At 35.7% G+C, this 19819-nt stretch overlaps 1 protein-coding gene across 2 annotated transcripts in view; it reads right to left on the reverse strand.

Moving 5' to 3' along the window:
• LOC133522443 (homeobox protein unc-4-like) overlaps window positions 1-9426 on the reverse strand; it is a 69879-nt gene extending 60453 nt beyond the window's left edge. Inside the window, exon 1 of one of the 2 annotated variants that reach the window (XM_061857798.1) lies at window positions 8120-9426. In XM_061857798.1, the coding sequence (XP_061713782.1) occupies window positions 8120-8333 (214 nt within the window). In that variant the 5' untranslated portion in view covers window positions 8334-9426. The remainder of the gene's footprint in view (window positions 1-8119) is intronic. The other variant, XM_061857797.1, reaches the window with a different exon arrangement.
• Window positions 9427-19819: the final 10393 nt, after the last annotated feature.

Raw genomic sequence — 19819 nt, forward strand, 5'->3', positions numbered from 1 at the left:
TGTGGGGAGCATGCGTCAAAAACGGTACGCATACGACACGTCACTGCGATTCCGTATCGTGACCGTTTTTTAAGCTGCGGTCTGGTCGCACCTAAATAGGAGCCCCGCGTGGCGTTAGCGTTACATGTACATGTTATGCTCTTGAACCCTTAATTCTTTGAAACAATAATACGTATATTTACACGCAACCTTTGAATCTTAGTCATAAGAATATTATAGTTTTCAAAGCTATGTAAATAAGTACCAAACCTATTATTGCTTATGGAATAACTTACATGTATACATTTACACCTTTACCATGTTTTCATATCCCCTCTAATCCAGAAAACGATTGACTTAATAACTAACCAATTGTCATAATAAAAAACATCCATACCAATCCAATTGCAACACGCTTCCTCATTTAATAAATACGGATTTTGTACCTTTTGTATAATATATAAAGCTTATACTCGTTTGACATACAGGCAAAACTCAAATTCATTACAACTTCATACAATCTAATTTATAATCGTAGACGAGTCTATTCCACAAAGCTATGCGTCATCCACAAAATATACTAATTCCGTGGGTAACACCTCAGCACGCCGACAAAGGCTCGATAAAAAGGTCGATAAAATCTTCGGCGTAGATCGACGCGCGCGCAGCGGGCGGTGCGATAACTTACACCGAGGATTACCCTCGTTAGGCTCTTCGCACCTTTCCAGTATTTTTTATTATAAATTATTCGATCGAGATCGGATTTTTCGGGAATAATACGGATTGTGTTAAATACGTTATTTATGTCTAGGATAAGTGTGTTTTTTTTGTCGATTGATTGTGGTTTGCTAAAGATAAAATCTGTGGCCCTAGTGAAAAAGGGTACAAGTCTCTGGCAGCGCAGGTGTAAAGGGGTGTAAGTTCCACGTAACACTTATGCCCTTATACACCTAAACTGCCAGAGACTTGTACCCTTTTTCACTAGGGCCACAGAAATGTGGTTATAAGTTTAATAGGTATATTTAAATATATTATCAATATTATTCTGTTCGGTTGAAATTTCTGCGCACTTCTGTAGTACATCAGCGATGTTTGCGGAGGCACACACAGACGGCTTCAGTACGATTGTGCGTAAGAGTTGCCTCCCTCATGCGTCGCATGTGCGGCAGTCCGAACAGTCTCCTGATCGCTGTTATGTCTGATCCGGCCAGTAAAATTATGAAACACTGGAACTCTAGTTATTTAGAGTACAGATGTAATATTTATAAGTACATGTAAGTTTAATTTTAATTCACATTTTGTATTGTTAACATTCAAGTTCGTGTAATACTAATAAGTCTATGGACAACATAAGTCTGAAATAAAGAAAATTATTCATTTATTTAAATACTTTCGTTTAAAACATAAAATGTGTTAAAAAGTAAGAAATTAATTTTCTCTATATTTATTAGTTAGACCACCAATAACAGAAAAGTAGTAATTTTTAGACTTTTTACCTTTCCGTGACTAATAATGTATGTCAGCAAAATATCGAAGTAGTTATGGTAGGTTATTACTTTGATAAAAAAAATGGAAAATGTTTTTGATAGTAATCTTTGCAATCTATTTATTGGTGTATATGTAATTATATTTGTGTTTGATTGCACAACTTGTCAATTATTATTATTATTTAGATAACTAAATACAAATTCATGAATGTTGCATCTCCCTAACAAGTATAATCTTATACCTTTAAACGAGCAATTCTTGTATATATATATATATTTCTGTGATCTCGGAAACGGCTCTAACGATTTCGCAGAAATTTGGTATATGGGGGTTTTTGGGGGTATACAATCGATCTAGATTAGTCTTATGTTTGGGAAAACGCGTGTTTTCGAGTTTTCATGCGTTTTTCTTTCGACGCAGAATATGGTCGCTAATTTCGTGTTGCCGGCCACTGTCCGTCTGGTCCAGCGGGTTAAGACGCGGACGGCTAGAAACGAGTGTTACGGGTTCAAATCTCGCCCGGTGACTAACTTTTGTTTTTTTTTTATATGTTCAAGTTTATATTTAATTTTTTAATTTTTTTTTTGGTTTAGACAAGTTTAATTTTGTAAAAAAATGTATTTAAGATTATCATCTATACACCACCATATTACAATAAATAGTTATAAACGAGCAAAGCTCGGTCGCCCAGGTACTTCTTCATTTAATTTCATATGATTTAAAGTCTGGAAATCACACATTCTAATAATCCAGTGATAGTAAGCATACGCAAAATGCAATAAAACATTATTTACCCCTTTACTATTTGTAATTAAGATAATTAAGTTATTAATAACAAGTATTTCTCATTAATAATTGCAAAAAGTTGTGTCTGCCCTTGTAATGAATTTAATTATACAAACTGGTTTTCACACAACGAGTAGCATTTATGTAATATTATGGAATTGCTGGGTTGAAAATAATTAAACTACTTAATACAGTACCCCTAGTGTAAATAAATTCGATTTCGAAACGTGACGTACGCGTTTGCGTTTAGTCTCATTTTGTATTGGATTTAGAAAGAGCGCGCCAAGCGGGACGTTTTGGAAACTCAAAATCCTATACAAAATGAGACTTAACGCAAACGCGTTCGTCACGTTATGATGTCGATCAAATTTACACTAGGGGTAATGTTCTAAAAAGCTAAGCAATGATTAAATTCGTTACTAGATTTATTATGTACTCTAAAAAAGATACGGTCTAGCTGAGGTGGGGAATGTAAACGCTCCAGGTAGATTCTAATATTTTTATATATTTTTCTTCGTAAACGAAATACAATAAACAATAATGTCGACTAGCACAGATGCTTGTAACTTTCAGAATGAATTCGCCTGCAGATCTTTATTCCGTCAGTAGGACGATAGTTCTGAATTAAAATAATCATTGCCAGTTATCATCACGAGACTGTGAAGGTTTCCAACCTTCATAGTACCTATAAAGTATAAATGCTTTTTTCTATAATATTTTTTTTTAATCATGCTTAGTAACTTAACCATAAATGTAATAATGATCGATACCTACTTAAAAATTGTATACTTTGACTACTATACAATATAGGTACTTTTTGGAGGAAAAACATTAAATTAAGTAATTAGGCGGTTACTTTTATGAGAAGAAAAAGATTTAAATAAGAAGGTATTTCTTTTTGATGATGATATACATACAACAATTTGAACCTAACTAATACGTGATGTTTTATGACATAAAAATCATGATAATAATGTTATTTATAAGTTCTACGTTTACAAATATTATTCTGAAAATAATGAATACAATTATGCAGTTTTATTACGTCTAGTAAAGTAATATTTTTACTATTTAATATAATATTCTAACTTAATTAATGAAATGCCTTCCTGACTTACAGATCTATGCAACGCGCTCTAATAAAAATAATTCAAAATTATTATGCGTTATGTAGATCCGTTTTTACATTTTAATATATTAATTTGTATTTTATATTAATACCAATATTTATCACTTGTAACATATAAATAACTGTAACAAGGACTCAGTGAGATGTCCAATCAAAATTATATATATATAAAAAAAAAAACAAAAACGCCTGCTTTTTCCGTCGGCATGCGCTGCGATAAAAAATATTTGTTTTTTTTTTTTATGTTTTAATATGAGTAATAAATACTTCCCTTTTACTTTAAAGTTTAATATTTAAGTACACTCATTTGCAACACCTAATTATTATAATTTTTACTCCATTTCTTGTTACAAAGTGATTACATTCTAGTAATTTTGTTGCACGAGCAGTTATTTGTAAGTGCCTTGGTGACATTTGCAAAACGCTGATCATGGTTGCAACATTACACTTTACCTACGTAAATAGTAATAAGAACTTGTATTTATGTACTAAAAATTACTAATTTAAAAGCCATGTACTTACTTAATAGGACATTGTTGCAGATGTACTATAATTGTTGCAGATGTACTATAATTATTTCAGGAATGTCGATCATAAAGAGTTTATATATGACTATTACCTATGTGACACTATCGAGAAAAAAATACAAAGAAATTATATTCAGTGAATGTTATGTGTTATTTAAATAAAAAAACTAAAACAATTTTACTTAATTATGAAAACAAAACTACTTAATTGCAAAGAGGCCAAATTTTTTAGACATATTTTAATTTTATTTAGTATTAGTTTTTAGTTTTAATTTAGTTTTATTTAATAGATAAGTTAGTTTATTTTTATTGTGCCCTACATTTAATTACTTTTTAATAAATAAATTTGAGTCCTAAAAAAAAATTTCGAAAATATTTTAAGATATTTTCAGGTATAGGTAAATAAGATATGGTACCCGAAATGTAGGCGGTCCCGAGGGTGTATTTTATTCATTCCGATTTCCAATACTATGCCTGAAATATAATATGTGTCTGTTTATTTCATTATTAGCCACACGCCTCAAAATAATCTCAGAATAAAAATATATTTCGACTATATAACATTTAAAACTTTCGCGTTTTGAACACATTTAAAACCGGGTCTGTCCCGAACTAATTTTGTTGCCTTTATTTCTGACGACTACTTAAAATGAAACAAATTTTTATTTACAATAACAATATACATAATGGATATATACAGACGAAAAATTACTTTACATTACTACTCCGTTGGCTCAGCGACCCAAAATGAGACTTGGCCTCCGACACAAGACAGCGCCACTTTTCTCGGTCCTGTGCGACCTCTGGCCAATTGTCGACTCGAAGCTCGCGCAGATCCGCCTCCACCATGTCGCTCCAGCGATACCTAGGGCGTCCGATAGGACGTCCTCCTGCTAGGCGACCCAGGTACGCTCTTTTTACGTTCCGATCTTCGTCCATTCTCTCAAGGTGGCCTAACCAACGGAGTCTGTGGGCTTTACTTTCTCCCATGATGTTAGGTTCAGCCACTAGGTCTTCAATCTCACGGATCTTAAGGACTGTCCAACTTCCATCCAGTCTTCGTTTGGGGCCCAGTATTTTACATTACATTACTACACTTAAAATTATAAAGTAGATAGATAGAATACTCTTTATTGGCACACCTCAGTAAAAAGATACAAGAAAAATAAACAATTGATTGAATGTAGAGGCAGACAACAGGCGGTCTTATCGCTAAAAAGCGATCTCTTCCATCCTTGTTGAAGAATGTACAATATCCACTGTATAACGGTTATAAATTACCTAATGCTAACCATTCAGTTGTGGGAAATTTTACATTTATATGACGGAAAGAAAACTGCTCTTTAACAAGATTATACTCGGACGATCGTTATTGCGGGTATCATGTTGTTCCGCCGGGACCTATTTGTAAGGGACCGCCTTCTACCAATATTATTGCAGACATATACTGAATTATCTAAACTGATGATATTTTGAATAAAAAAAAATGTTTAGGTATATTTTTGACGACCGGTTTGGCCTAGTGGGTAGTGACCCTGCCTACGAAGCTGATGGTCCCGGGTTCAAATCCTGGTAAGGGCATTTATTCGTGTGATGAGCATGGATATTTGTTCCTGAGTCATGGGTGTTTTCTATGTATTTAAGTATTTATAAATATTTATATATTATATATATCGTTGTCTAAGTACCCTCAACACAAGCCTTATTGAGCTTACTGTGGGACTTAGTCAATTTGAGTAATAATGTCCTATAATATTTATTTATTTACTTATGCAAAAATTAATACGTTCAAAATTATAAAAAAATCTTAAAAGGTGTGATATGACCACCTGTTTTGGCACATCTACTTGAGTTGCTGTATTTTCTGTATTATTTTATTCTAACGAGGTGCACAATATAAAGTTTTTGTATTGTATTGTAACAGTACCATTATTAAACAAAATCATAAATTGAATACTTAAAATATGAGTATTTTAAGTATTACTCAATACATAGTTATTGATATGTCTGACTGTATTATATAGGTATTCTTTAATAGTTATGAGGATAGTATAATATTAGGTATCTATAAATAACTACATGTTGAGAATTAATTCAGGCAAGTAAATTTTAAATCAATCTAATTAACCTTTACACCGAAATAATATTTACATACAACAGTATTTAATAATAATAATATCTTAAATCTTGATTAATTTAATATCTACTTAATACCTATTTTAACTCTCACTTTATATTCAGTTTAAATCCTTCCTATTTATACAACCAATAACTATAAAAAATAATGAATATAAAAAAACAAATTTAAATGAAATGCTGTGCAAAACAAATAACCCATTGTTTTCTTTCTCCATCATTGAATATATTTATCATAAAAAAGAACTAATTATAAACTAATTATACTTATAAAGGCACCCATTCAATCAATTATATACATACACGTGATTATTAAACATCAAGGTCACGCGTAGCGTAATATTGATAAATAATGACATGTTATACTTTATCACGAATTTGTTAAAACTAATAGCTATCAATTGGTTTGTTTTTTGTGCTGTTTAGTGTAATCAGCGTAGAATCAGTCACGCTCAAACTTTTTTAACAATATTTCGCTCCGATTTGTAATCGATCGGTCAATCGAGTTCGTTTAACTTTGCGTTTTTTACGCAACGTCTTTCACTATTTTAGGTGAAACATTTCTTTATTTACCTACTCAGTAAAAGTTTTCAAGATTTCCACCTTTAAGTAGGTAGATCGCTAAACGTCTTAATCGTTCATGCACATCGATTATCGATGTAATAATAGGTAACTATTAGTCTAGTCCACATGTTCAAAATGGTGAAAAATAGAGATTCTGCTCCTATAGATACTGGATTCGGAATGATGTCTAGAAATTGTATTCAAATGTGTGAGTGTGTGTGTGTGTGTGTAATTTTAGTACATAAAAACAAAATTTATAAACAAACCGGTAAAAATTAATAAAGGTACGTACATCCCATCCCATCTCTATTATTTTTGAGCAAATTGTGTTGGAATCATAATCAGATTTTTATTTGCTAGAACATGGTACGGTCAAGTCTGAAAATATCGATACAAAAGTGCCAAAAATATGTATACACGACTTTATTGCCCATATATCAAGGTAGTGTTTTCATATTTTTGGCACATTTTTCGTACCGATATTTTCAGACGTGACTGTACAAAAGAGTGGAGCTACGGAATCTCGTAAATGTGATAAGAATACGACCGAAAAAAAATTGGGTGCATTTTTTAAAGCTTTTATGTAACTTTTGCAAAATGTAATATTTATTTGTTTACCACTAGGTATCCAAAATGTACTATCTATTTCTTTTCCACTAGGTATCCAAAATGTAATATTTAATTGTTTACCACTACGTATCCAAAATGTAATATTTATTTGTTTACCACCAGGTATCGTAAGTGTAATATTTATTTGTGTACCATTATGTATCCAAAATGTAGGTAATATTTATTTATTTACCACCAGGTATCCAAAATGTAATATTTATTTGTTTACCATTAGGTATCCAAAATGTAATATTTATTTATTTACAACCAGGTATCCAAAATGTAATATTTATTTGTTTACCACTAGGTATCCAAAATGTAATATTTATTTATTTACCACCAGGTTTCCAAAATGTAATATTTATTTGTTTACCACTAGGTATCCAATTGGATTTTTAATTTGATGCTTTGTATATTGTGTATTAAATGTGTATTGCTTTTTGTAAATATTTAGCGCTGTTTACTAGTAGATTTGTGTGAGACTATTATATTCAAATTAAGAAATATTATATGAAATATTTTTCTGTATGAAATACCTGAGAAGTGAGTTGGTTATTATGATTTTAATGCATTTTAATGTAGTAAATTATTTTTTTCAGTATACAGGTTTTTTATGAAATAAATCAGTGGTTTCTGTTTGGTTGGTCTGATATTTGAACACATTCACTGCCAAAAACACGCTAGGGTTGTTCATTTTGTATTTTAAATGGGGTCGTAGGCACTGGACGTGTTAAAACGTTTACAATGGATCCAAGGTTTTCACCACAATCCACATAAGTCCGACATACCTATACCTAAAATTTTCATCATGTTTATTTATTTATTACGGTGTTTAGGTCCGTAGGTATTTCATTTCTGGCCTAATAACTTTTCAATTCTCCCTGAGCATTCATCCACCAACCTTTACTGCTCCCGCCATCCTCATTGCTGTCCTCGCTGGGCGGTCCGTGCGGCGCGCGCGCCGGCAACGGGTGCGGCAGCCTCGGCCGCGCCAAGAACGGCGGCGGCACGCCAAAAAACGGCAGGAACGGCGGCCACGCTGGCCGCGGCGCCAAGCCCGCCGCCGCCGCCGCGTAAAGCTGCAGCGGCGCCGGCAGCCCGCCTTCTAACACCATCGTTCACACACGGACAAACACAACACTACACGCAGACATGGTCCTTCGGCGCCGGCTCGCACCTCACTGCCATGGCGAACGCTGGGCGGCGCTAACCCCACCACGCTCCCGCCTTCATATTATAGATTTATTCGAGTAGGATAGACTTTGCTGCTAAACGATAATAAACCATACGCTCGGGAGTTACAGATCGATATTGAATAGCGGGCTATAAATTAAGCTGAGCATCATTGAATTTGTGACGACGTATCTATCCTAAGCGAGGAATCAAACCCAACTCTACTGTATTTTATTTAAGGTGTATTTTTGGTTAGATGCGGCATGTAAGTAGGATTTATAGGGCTGTCGCTTCGCGAGGGATGTCATAATCTTTTTTAGCCGCATGGCGCGCTCCAGACATATAGAACCATAAATACTTATAGAAAATAAGAATCTTGCGAGCGGGATGTTCACCGCAAACTGTGAATATGTACTGGGTGATAAAAGGTTATATGTGTTTTGAGGTAAAATGCGTTTAGGATTTTTTGATACTGTTTGAATGTTTAGAAACGGTGACAGCAATAGGTGTTTTGAAATTGTTCACAATAATATGCTTTGTGCTTCGTGAACGCGGTTTGTGTATTTTAATGTATATTTAAGAACATTTACGAACTATACTTATACCTATAGTTTTTTTCTGCAATTAACATGACGTTAAGAAAGTTATAAACTATGTTAGATAGTGATCATCCTATTACAATGACATTGACTTATGAGGCGCAGCTAACGGTCCGATTGTGGTCGTCTTCTCATGACATGACAGGTGACGGCGCCCACAATAGCCTTACGTAAAACTAGATTACCCCCCTCCCTAATGACCCACGAACAATCAATCATACAAAATTAACACGTACAAGATTATATTCCTGACATTGATGAATCATAAGCGACTGAAAGGCAATCAATTTCACAACCAATACCTTATTCCATTAAACAAAAAAGTAATAACCTAATTGACATAAATAATAATAAATATGTCAAGACGGTGGAACGAGACGTGACAGCTCTATCAGGGATCGCGCGCCGACTGCGTTAAAACCACGCCCCCTCGCGCCGGCCCGGTGCGCACGCGCGCCATTGGCTGCGGCGGGTGGGGGGGTTAGGCGGGGCCTTTTTGGGGAGGGGAGGGGGGCTTAGTGTGGCATGAATTTAATTAGTACGAGCTCCTCGCATTAGGAGCGATGGGCGAAGCAATAAAAGATATAAAGGAATGAGTATAAATTAAAAGTTAAATAGGGTCTGCCGTCCCGCTCTCGCGGTAATTGTTTGACGATCTTATTAGTATCAGTTAATGTCGGTTTTTCTCGGATTTAATTAGCGGGCGTAATTAGTTGGGCGCTGTGCTTTCAGCGAGCTTTGTTTCTGTAGTTAAAGTTAACTGAAGTTAACTTTACTGTATGGTTTAAGTACCTACCTTTCATAACCAACAATGTTGGGTAGCTTAGCTGTAATAGATAAGTACACACACACAAAGCTCCGACATTTTAATGCAATTACTCCTTAAAATTTATTTATTCAAAGGTTAACTGGAAGAGATCCCATACAGGGATAAGTTCGCCTTTGTTGTATTTAATTGACTCTGTCACTGTGTTTTTCGTGTTTTTATTTCTATGTACAATAAAGTATATACATACATACATACATATTATTTCCGATATATTCTTCATATAGTTTCTGCCCGCGATTTCGTCTGCGTCTTATAATATAATGATTGACAAAAACTATCTTATGTTCTTCCCCGGGAGTCAAATTATGTCCAACACCAAGTTTCATATAAATCGATTCAGCGGTTTAAGCGTGAAGAGGTAACAGATAGACAGACAGACAGAGGTATTTTCGCATTTATAATAGGTAGAGATTCCCTACCCACTCTCATGAGACAAAAAAGTTCAAAAAACGATTAACCTACTTATATTTAATACGAGTATGTAACTAGAAAACTGCCTGCTGTTTACTGAGTCCTGTTTATTTAATTAAATTTAAAATAAATAATAATAATAAATAAAATAATATTATAGGACATTATTACACAAATTGACTAAGTCCCACAGTAAGCTCAATAAGGCTTGTGTTGAGGGTAGTTAGACAACGATATATATAATATATAAATATTTATAAATACTTAAATACATCTAAAACACCCATGACTCAGGAACAAATATCCATGCTCATCACACGAATAAAATGCCCTTACTAGGATTTGAACCCGGGACCATCAGCTTCGTAGGCAGGGTCACTACCCACTAGGCCAAACTGGTCGTCAAAATAGAGACAATATAAGCCTAAATAATTGTATGCTGCTCTAATACCTATGAATATTACTAATATTTAATTTATTTATTTATTTATTTAAACTTTATTGCACACATAGGTACAAATGGCGAACTTAATGCCAAAAGGCATTCTCTACCAGTCAACCATTGGGTCAAACAGAGGCATTTGTATATATTGGTGCAGAAAAAAATAATAACAAATAATAAGGTTTAATATTATAAAGGCGAAAGGAACTTTGTGTTGTATGTTACCTCTACGCTGAAACTGCTGAACCGATTTAGAAGAAATTTGGTAGTTTAAATAATAATAAATATTATTAGGTATAGGACATTATTACACAAATTGACTCAGTCCCACAATAAGCTCAATAAGGCTTTTGTTGAGGGTACTTAGACAACGATATATATAATATATAAATATTTATAAATACTTAAATACATAGAAAACACCCATGACTCAGGAACAAATATCCATGCTCATCACACGAATAACTGCCCTTACCAGGATTTGAACCCGGGACCATAGGCTTCATAGGCAGGGTCACTACCCACCAGGCCAGACGGGTCGTCAACTCAGTTTGAGGCCCGGGGAAGAAAATAATCGTAGGGTAGTTATTATCAATAGATTCCACGCCGACAAAGTCACGGTCAGAAGTTAGTAACTTTATAAGTACTTATAGATTTTGTTTTTTCTTTCAAACTCTAGGTTCCAAAATTTGGTGTTGCGTAAAACTATATATACCATAGTTTCATGAAAAATAATTTTTGATTCTATGTATGTGTACGGTCAACAAATATAGCCCATAAAGGCCCATCTTAAAGGCAACGCACTTACAACCCCTCTGGTGTTGCAGGTATCCATGGGCGGCGGTAATCGCTTACCATCAGGTGATCCGTCTGCTCGTTTGCTTCCTCTAACATAAAAAAAAAAAAAAAAAAAAAAAAAAACAAAAAAAACATTGCCATCTCATCGAAATAACTTAAAATTGCGAAAAGCAATAAAATACGAGTCCTCAGTAGCTCTAGCATCCATAACATCGCGATTTAATAGTTAAAGTATTTTTTATCATAAAGTGTATATTTTCGTCAATATTATGAGCTAGCTAGCTATTGGCATTAAATAACCAACCAGTAAAAACCAACCTACCAATAAAAACAACCAACAGAATGTATACCGAAGTCCAATAGAAAAAGCAAATAATGTAAACAAATATCACAACTTTTGTTGGCATTTGACATCTACTAGGAGAAAAAAAATACCCAAGATTTTTATTTCCACTACGTTACCATTTTTCGTAGGCTTTAGTATGCCGGTAACGGAATGGAAGGAACGAAAAATGTACGGGTATGTTGGGATTGTGACACATTTTTTTCGTATTAGGATTGAGACTAAATACTAGTGATAAGTCACCCACTAATCGTGTTATTAGAACGTGGTACAATATTTCTTCTAATAAATCGGAACGTAAAAAGAGCGTACCTGGGTCACCTAGCAGGAGGACATCCTATCGGACGCCCTAGGTATCGCTGGAGCGACATGGTGGAGGCGGATCTGCGCGAGCTTCGAGTCGACAATTGGCGAGAGGTCGCACAGGACCGAGAAAAGTGGCGCTGTCTTGTGTCGGAGGCAAAGTCTCATTTTGGGTCGCTGAGCCAACGGAGTAAGTAGTAAGTAAGTAAATTATGCTACCATTGTCCCCTCGACGGGAAAGAATAACAACAATTAGAAATATTTCACCCGCTCAGAAAAAAAAACAATCAAAATTCAAAAAGGATTCTATAAGTAGGTCTCTTTCAGTCAATCAGATACCATATCTTAATACAAATAAACCAAAGCACTAGCTTTCTTTTTGAAATGTACCCATCGTAAACCGTAAAAAACGATATTTCTTACTCGCCATAACAGAATAAAACAGCATCCTTGCATTAAGGCGGAGCACGCGCGCGCCGTCCGTCCTCATTACCCGGGTACGTACCGTGAATGGCAAGCCTTGCTTCATGTGCAAAAGTGTTGGTTAACACTTGAGTCCGTCGAGTCTTCTGCTTTAAGACTCGACTCAGTTATTCAGTTATTTTCAGAGAACGCTTTATTTTTAGGGTTCCGTAGTCAACTAGGAACCCTTATAGTTTCGCCATGTCCGTCCGTCTGTCTGTCCGAGGCTTTGCTCCATGGTCGTTAGTGCTAGAAAGCTGAAATTTGGCATGGATATATAAATCAATAAAGCCGACAAAGTCGTACAATAAAATCTAAAAATTTAATTTTTTTTAGGGTTCCCCTACACGTAAAGTGGACGTGAAAAATATTTTTTGCTTCAACCATACAGTGTGGGATATCGTTGGAAAGGTCTTTCAAAACTAATAGGGGTCTTCAACAAACATTTCTCGATAAAGTGAATATAATTCGGAGATAATTCCTCCAAAAGCAAAAAAAAAATGTGTCGCCCCCCTCTAACTTTTGAACCATAGGTCCAAAAAATATGAAAAAAATCTTGGAAGTAGAACTTAAGAAAGACATTAAATGAAAACTATAGCGGATATGATCAGTTTAGCTGTTTTTGAGTTATCGCAAAAAAATTCCCCTTCATAGTAAAAAGACGTACACCCAAAGTTCATCCCTTGGTTAACAATCTACCATACTTTAAGCTCCAGTTTAGCTTATTGTGACGGAAGAGTAACTACGGAACCCTACTCTGAGCATGGCCCGACATGCTCTTGGCCGGTTTTTTTGTATAACTAATAATATGCATTGTCACCATGAAAAAATCATGTTATATTTGTGTACCTACACAAATATAACAACTCCTATATTCTTTACTATTATTTACACAAAACCGATGAAATTGTTTAAAAATTTTATTCGGAGGCTCGAGTCTTTTTATATCCCTTAAAAAGACTCGACAAAGGACTTACAAAAACTAAAGTTGTTTTAAGTACCAAAGTAATTGAGTTCTTTAAATTTAACTCAAAAGACTCAAGGTGCTACCAACACTAGCATGTATTATAAATATCTATACGCTCTTTCCAAGACACCTAACATGTCTTGGAACGAGTGTATGTTATAGAGTTGGTGACTTGTTGAAACAACACTTATATAATATTACATTTGGAAAATTTGATTTTTTGTAGAACCTACACATTTTTCATCACACTTGCTCGAAAAAAAAGATCTTATTTCATGCAGGTGTACTGAAGGACAAAGGCCTACTTATATTTTTACAATTACAAAATGGCGGCCGAATGTTGGATTTAGTTATGTCTTCGCAAGTGTGATGAAAAACATTGTGTGTAACTCCGAGGGTAAGAATATTGCAAACTCGGGTCTTTAATTCCCCTCAGCCTGCGGCTGTCGGGAATTACCACCCTAGTTTCTAAAATTTCACTTAACCCCCTCGTTGCACAATCTACTATAAATTAGGTAGGTACCATAGTTACATATCATTTTAACTAGCTACTTAGGTAGACTATATAGGTAGTCGGTAGTGACTACAGTACTAAGATGGTCGGCTGTTTATCATTTGTCACCATGCCTGTCACGTTCTAACAAGTATGTAAGCGCGAAAGTGACGGGCATAGTGACAGGTGATAAAAATAGAACCATGCTGCCACCGCGGTGTGAGTAGTTCGAAAATAAGAAGGGGTTTAAAAAACAGTACTTGGCCAGTGAGATAAAATGACTTGTGATTCCCTCGTAGAGCGGGCCCGCTAGATTTTCTATAATCTTCTTGTCTTCTAAGTAAGTAAGTGAGTAATAGTACATTACGATACAAGTGCGAAAAATAGGAAATTCAAAACGAGTGGCGATAAATTAAAACACGACCGAAGGGAGTGTTTTAAATCGACAGGAGTTGCGAATTACCTATTCGCACATGTATCGTACAACATTTTACAGTACATATGGCCCTTTAAATGTTCGACACAGTAACGTAATATGCTAATTTTCGCACTAGTGCTATAAAGTAGCACCATATGTACTGTAAAACACTTTATTGTACACAAAGGAACATAAAACCGGAAAGAACACACATCATTTGTACAAAGGCGAACTTATCCCTTTCAGGGATCTCTTCCAGTTAGCCTTTGAGCAATTGAGGAAGAATTGGAAATGACCGTTCATCAAACTGAAGCGGCATAAAATAAAATATTTAATTTCCTAAAGGATAGATAAACCTATAAGTCATATAACCTACAATATATAAATCTTCTTTATCACAAATCTAGTCTATCACTGTCCAGTTACAATAAAATAGGATATCTTAGTCAATTTATGTATAAATGTATATTTATTTATTTATTATTTAAAGAAGTTCCTGCGTCGAGCTACCCCCTTGTAGCTTTAGATTCCTTCTAAAAGTATTTATTAAGTAAGTAATTTCGTTAGTCAGTCTTGAGTGCATGGGCGTGAAGTTAAGACCGAAATATTTCGGGGCATCCTGATACAGGTTCATTCACCTAAAAGGAAGCTCCAACCACTTATGCCAAATTGCAAACCTTTACTTCATAAGGAAATAAATATTTTTCATTTTCATTTTTCTATAACTAAACAACTCAATAAGTTCAAAATTAATAAACTTTGCTACGCGATTAGGTAATATCTAGATTGATATAATGTTAAACGTGGTTTTTAGGGTTCCGTAGCCAAATGGCAAAAAACGGAACCCTTATAGATTCGTCATGTCCGTCTGTCTGTCCGATTCTGTCACAGCCACTTTTTTCCGAAACTATAAGAGCTGTACTGTTCAAACTCAGTAAGTGGATGTATTCTATGAACCGCATTAAGATTTTCACACAAAAATAGAAAAAAAACAATAAATTTTGGGGTTCCCCATACTTAGAACTGAAACTCAAAAAATCTTTTTTCATCAAACCCATACGTGTGGGGTATCTATGGATAGGTCTTCAAAAATGATATTGAGGTTTCTAATATCATTTTTTTCTAAAATGAATAGTTTGCGCGAGAGACACTTCCAAAGTGGTAAAATGTGTCCCCCCCCCCCCCGTAACTTCTAAAATAACAGAATGAAAAATCTAAAAAAAATATATGATATACATTGCCATGTAAACTTCCACCGAAAATTGGTTTGAACGAGATCTAGTAAGTAGTTTTTTTTTAATACGTCATGAAATTAAAAAAATAATTTTTTTTTCAACATACCCATACATGTGGGGTATCTATGGATAGGTCTTCAAAAATGATATTAAGGTTTCTAATATCATTTTTTTCTAAACTGAATAGTTTGCGCGAGAGAACCTCCCAAAGTGAAAAAAGTGTGTCCCCCCCCTTGTAACTTCTAAAATAACAGAATGAAAAATCTAAAAAAAATATATGATATACATTACGATGCAAACTTCTAACGAAAATTGGTTTAAACGAGATCTAGTGAGTAGTTTTTTTTAATACGTCATAAAATTAAAAAAAATTTTTTTTTCGTCAAACCCATTCGTGTGGGGTATCTATGGATAGGTCTTAAAAAATGATATTTAGGTTCCTAATATATTTTTTTTCTAAAGTGAATAGTTTGCGCGAGAGACACTACCAAAGTGGTAAAATGTGTGTCCAAAGTGGTAAAATGTTGAACGAGATCTAGTAGTTTAAGTAGTTTTTTTTAATACGTCATAAAGGAACCCTTCTTGGACGAGTCCGACTCGCACTTGGCCGCTTTTTTTTTAGACGTTACCTAAAACACGAGTAGGTAGGAAAGGTTACGTTACCTGGATAGTGGAGGACCACTTTCCCATACAAACGTAGTCCCCATTTTCCTCCCTGGATATTGCCTTTACAGAAAATAGTTTTACACAGTTCATTATTCACCTGTAGGGCTAAGATGGTCGGCTCTTTATCATCTGTCACCATACCTGTCACGTTCTAACAAGTATGTAAGCGCGAAAGTGACGGGCATAGTGACAAGTGATATAAATGGAACCATGATACCGCCGCTGGTGTGTAATGCTTAATATAATAAAAAAAACTGTCATACATTTATTATAATGCCATTTTATCTTCTCTTCTTCCTCGCGTTGTCCCGGCATTTTGCCACGGCTCATGGGAGCCTGGGGTCCGCTTGACAACTAATCCCAAGATTTGGCGTAGGCACTAGTTTTTACGAAAGCGACTGCCATCTGACCTTACAACCCAGAGGGTAAACTAGGCCTTGTTGGGATTAGTCCGGTTTCCTCACGATGTTTTCCTTCACCGAAAAGCGACTGGTAAATATCGAATGATATTTCGTACATAAGTTCCGAAAAACTCATTGGTACGAGCCGGGGTTTGAACCCGCGACCTCCGGATTGCAACTATTGCAAGTCGCACGCTCTTACCGCTAGGCCACCAGCGCTTCATAATGCCATTTTATATTATTATATTATGTTATAATGTATTTTTCATACGTTTCTGTTTTTTATATTGTGATTACATGTCAACTGTCATTGATAAAATGCCTAAGTATTGTAACATAATTTTTAAGTAACGAAAATCTTGTGAGGGTACGTTATATTTCAATAAAAAAAATACAGAACCAGCTCCCTCTTGACTCCATCCAACGGCGGGCAGTTTGTATTGTCGGCGATCCCGAACTTACTGACGGCTTAGAACCTCTTAGTCTTCGGAGAGACGTTGGCTCTCTTTGCATGTTCTACCGTCTATACAATGGGGAATGCTCTGAAGAACTTTTTGAATTGGTGCCATCGTCACGTTTTTATCATCGCACCTCCCGCCAGAGGAGCAAAGCTCATCCTCACTTCTTAGATACGTAGCACACTAAGAATAAGCGGGCATCTCGCTCGTTTCTTTCTAGAACGTGCGGAATGTGGAATGACTTGCCTCCTGAGGTACTTCCTTTGCGCTACGACATGGGATTCTTCAAGAAACGGGAATTTAGGGTTCTCAAGGGTCGGCAACGCTCAAAAAACAGAAGTCTAAACTGAAGGTTTGCCAACGCGCTATGGAGCGCAGCATTCCAGGTATTAAACTAACTGATCGCATAAGAAACACACGCTCTAAAACCCGCATTGCTGACGTAGGCGAGAAAAGCGCTAGGCTAAAATGGGACTGGGCCCGTCACGTCTACCGCATGCATCCGGAGAGGTGGGCTAGCATAGCCACCGTGGATGCCGGTAGAGGGACGTGGACGGGGCAGGCCCAGGCGGAGATGGCGGCATGACCTGGACAGCTTCCTGAACAACTGGCCGGAGAAAACACCAAATCTGGAGTCGTGGAAATCAAGGGGCCTTTGCCCAGCAGTATGACAGTCAAACAGGCTGTCAAAAAAAACATAATCTTACATAGTTACATTGCTGTATAAGTGACGTGGATACGCAGATAAGGATAACGCAGTAAAAAAAATATAAATGTTGGATCACAATCACAATAAACACACTGTCTCAGGGCGATTTAATAACACGGGCGCAAAGTAGTTACTTTGGGCCCGGGCAGCGGGTGGGGAAAGTCCTTATTTATATAATTTGGCTCCGCTAAGCGCAAATAATTACCTTCGGCAACTGTTTAGTGGCCGTCGTTCGTTTACTGCTCGCCGTATTCTGGGGAAGATGAAAAAACCGGTTTTTCTGTGATATTTATTTGGGTTTTCACAATTTTAGGTTAAAGTATATGTAAAGTAAACGATGAATACAAATCTTAATAACATATCTGTATGAATTGGATACCTACCGAAGAGTCAGACGTACTTAAAGTCAGACCAATATAAGTTGACAGAAATTTTGATAGACGGTGCGAGCGACGGTGCAAACAAAAAAGAAATTTGACGTTTAAAATAACACGTGCCCCGTCTGGGCTATCTAAATCCCTGCCGACTTACCTTGGTCTCACTCTAGCCTACAATGAAAGTTACACTTTAATTTTATGACGACATTCTGAAATAACTGGTTTTTTGGCGAAGAGTTTGTGTGTCTATTAAGAGTCCGCAGAAAGCTCAGCCGAATTTCACCTTCCCATACAAGAGTTTCGTTCTCATTTTAAAACTACCACCGGCCCGATTCGAAGAATGAGATACGATAACGATAAGTTCTGGTTTAGATAAGTTCTCATTTAGATATCGTTTGTAAAGTTTGTATATCGTATAATTGACAGAAGCAGCTCGATTCCGACAACCAATGCCACTTTGACGTTAGAAATATCGTAGATAGATCTTACTGGGATCACAGCGGAATCGAAATAAACGTCAATTTTGACATGTCGTTTAGCTATCGATCTTTTAAAGATCTTAAACGTGACTTAATCATTCTTCAAATGGAGCCGTAAGTGTTGGTTTGTAATTAAACTTTGCTCAGACAATGACATGAAGTATATCTATGCCTGTAATAGCTCCAGCTTATAAATCAAACGAAATAGACCAAAAGCAAGTTTTGTATGATAAACTTAAATTCGCTGTATTTTTTAAATATGGTATCTGAAGCTACATAAACTAATTACAACCATAGACATATCTTATCCTAATGTTAATACATCGTTTCAGAGCAATCTAGCTAGTCGTTAAAATGAGAGCGTACCTATGTATGGAGAACCGACCTTGCTGGTGATCCTTAATTCTTTGAACGCCACGCGTATCGTACGCGTCGCGTAATCTTGAACCTTGTCGGTACGTATGAAGGTTGATATTGGGCTGTAGCCGCGCGCGTCATATGACGTCTTTGGCGGTTAAAAGGTTAAACAACCATCACTACAGTACTCAAGGTAGATCTCAATTTTAAATGTAAATAGGGTTTGTTTTAATTTTTATTGTAATTTTAATTTTAAGTTACTTAGTTTTAACTTTAATTTAGTAGTAATTTTATTTTGACATGTAAATTGACTTTATGAATGAATGAGTATGAGTTCTCCTGTAGCCTTATCATGATCTTGTCACTAACGTGACGCTGACATATTCTCTGCGTGTGTATTTACTTTGTATGTATCTCGCTCGTACTGGTATGTCTGGCATATTAAAGTAAGTTATTACGTAAAGTAAGTTCGTGAGACAAGTTCGTGGTAGCCGTACTGAGTACTGCTGGCTGCAACCGAGGCATCGGGCAAGATTCGAATTTGCGACGTTTTGGAAAACCGGTCCTATCGCTCCTAACCAACTGCGCTTCCGAAACCTGCCAGAAGCCAGTTAAATAAAAAAATGCAGTATTGTTTACAGACGTACTTGATAAAAATTAGTTTTCACCACAACAAATGGT

The sequence above is a fragment of the Cydia pomonella genome, chromosome 10 (assembly GCF_033807575.1).
Source record: "Cydia pomonella isolate Wapato2018A chromosome 10, ilCydPomo1, whole genome shotgun sequence".
NCBI lineage: Eukaryota > Metazoa > Arthropoda > Insecta > Lepidoptera > Tortricidae > Cydia > Cydia pomonella.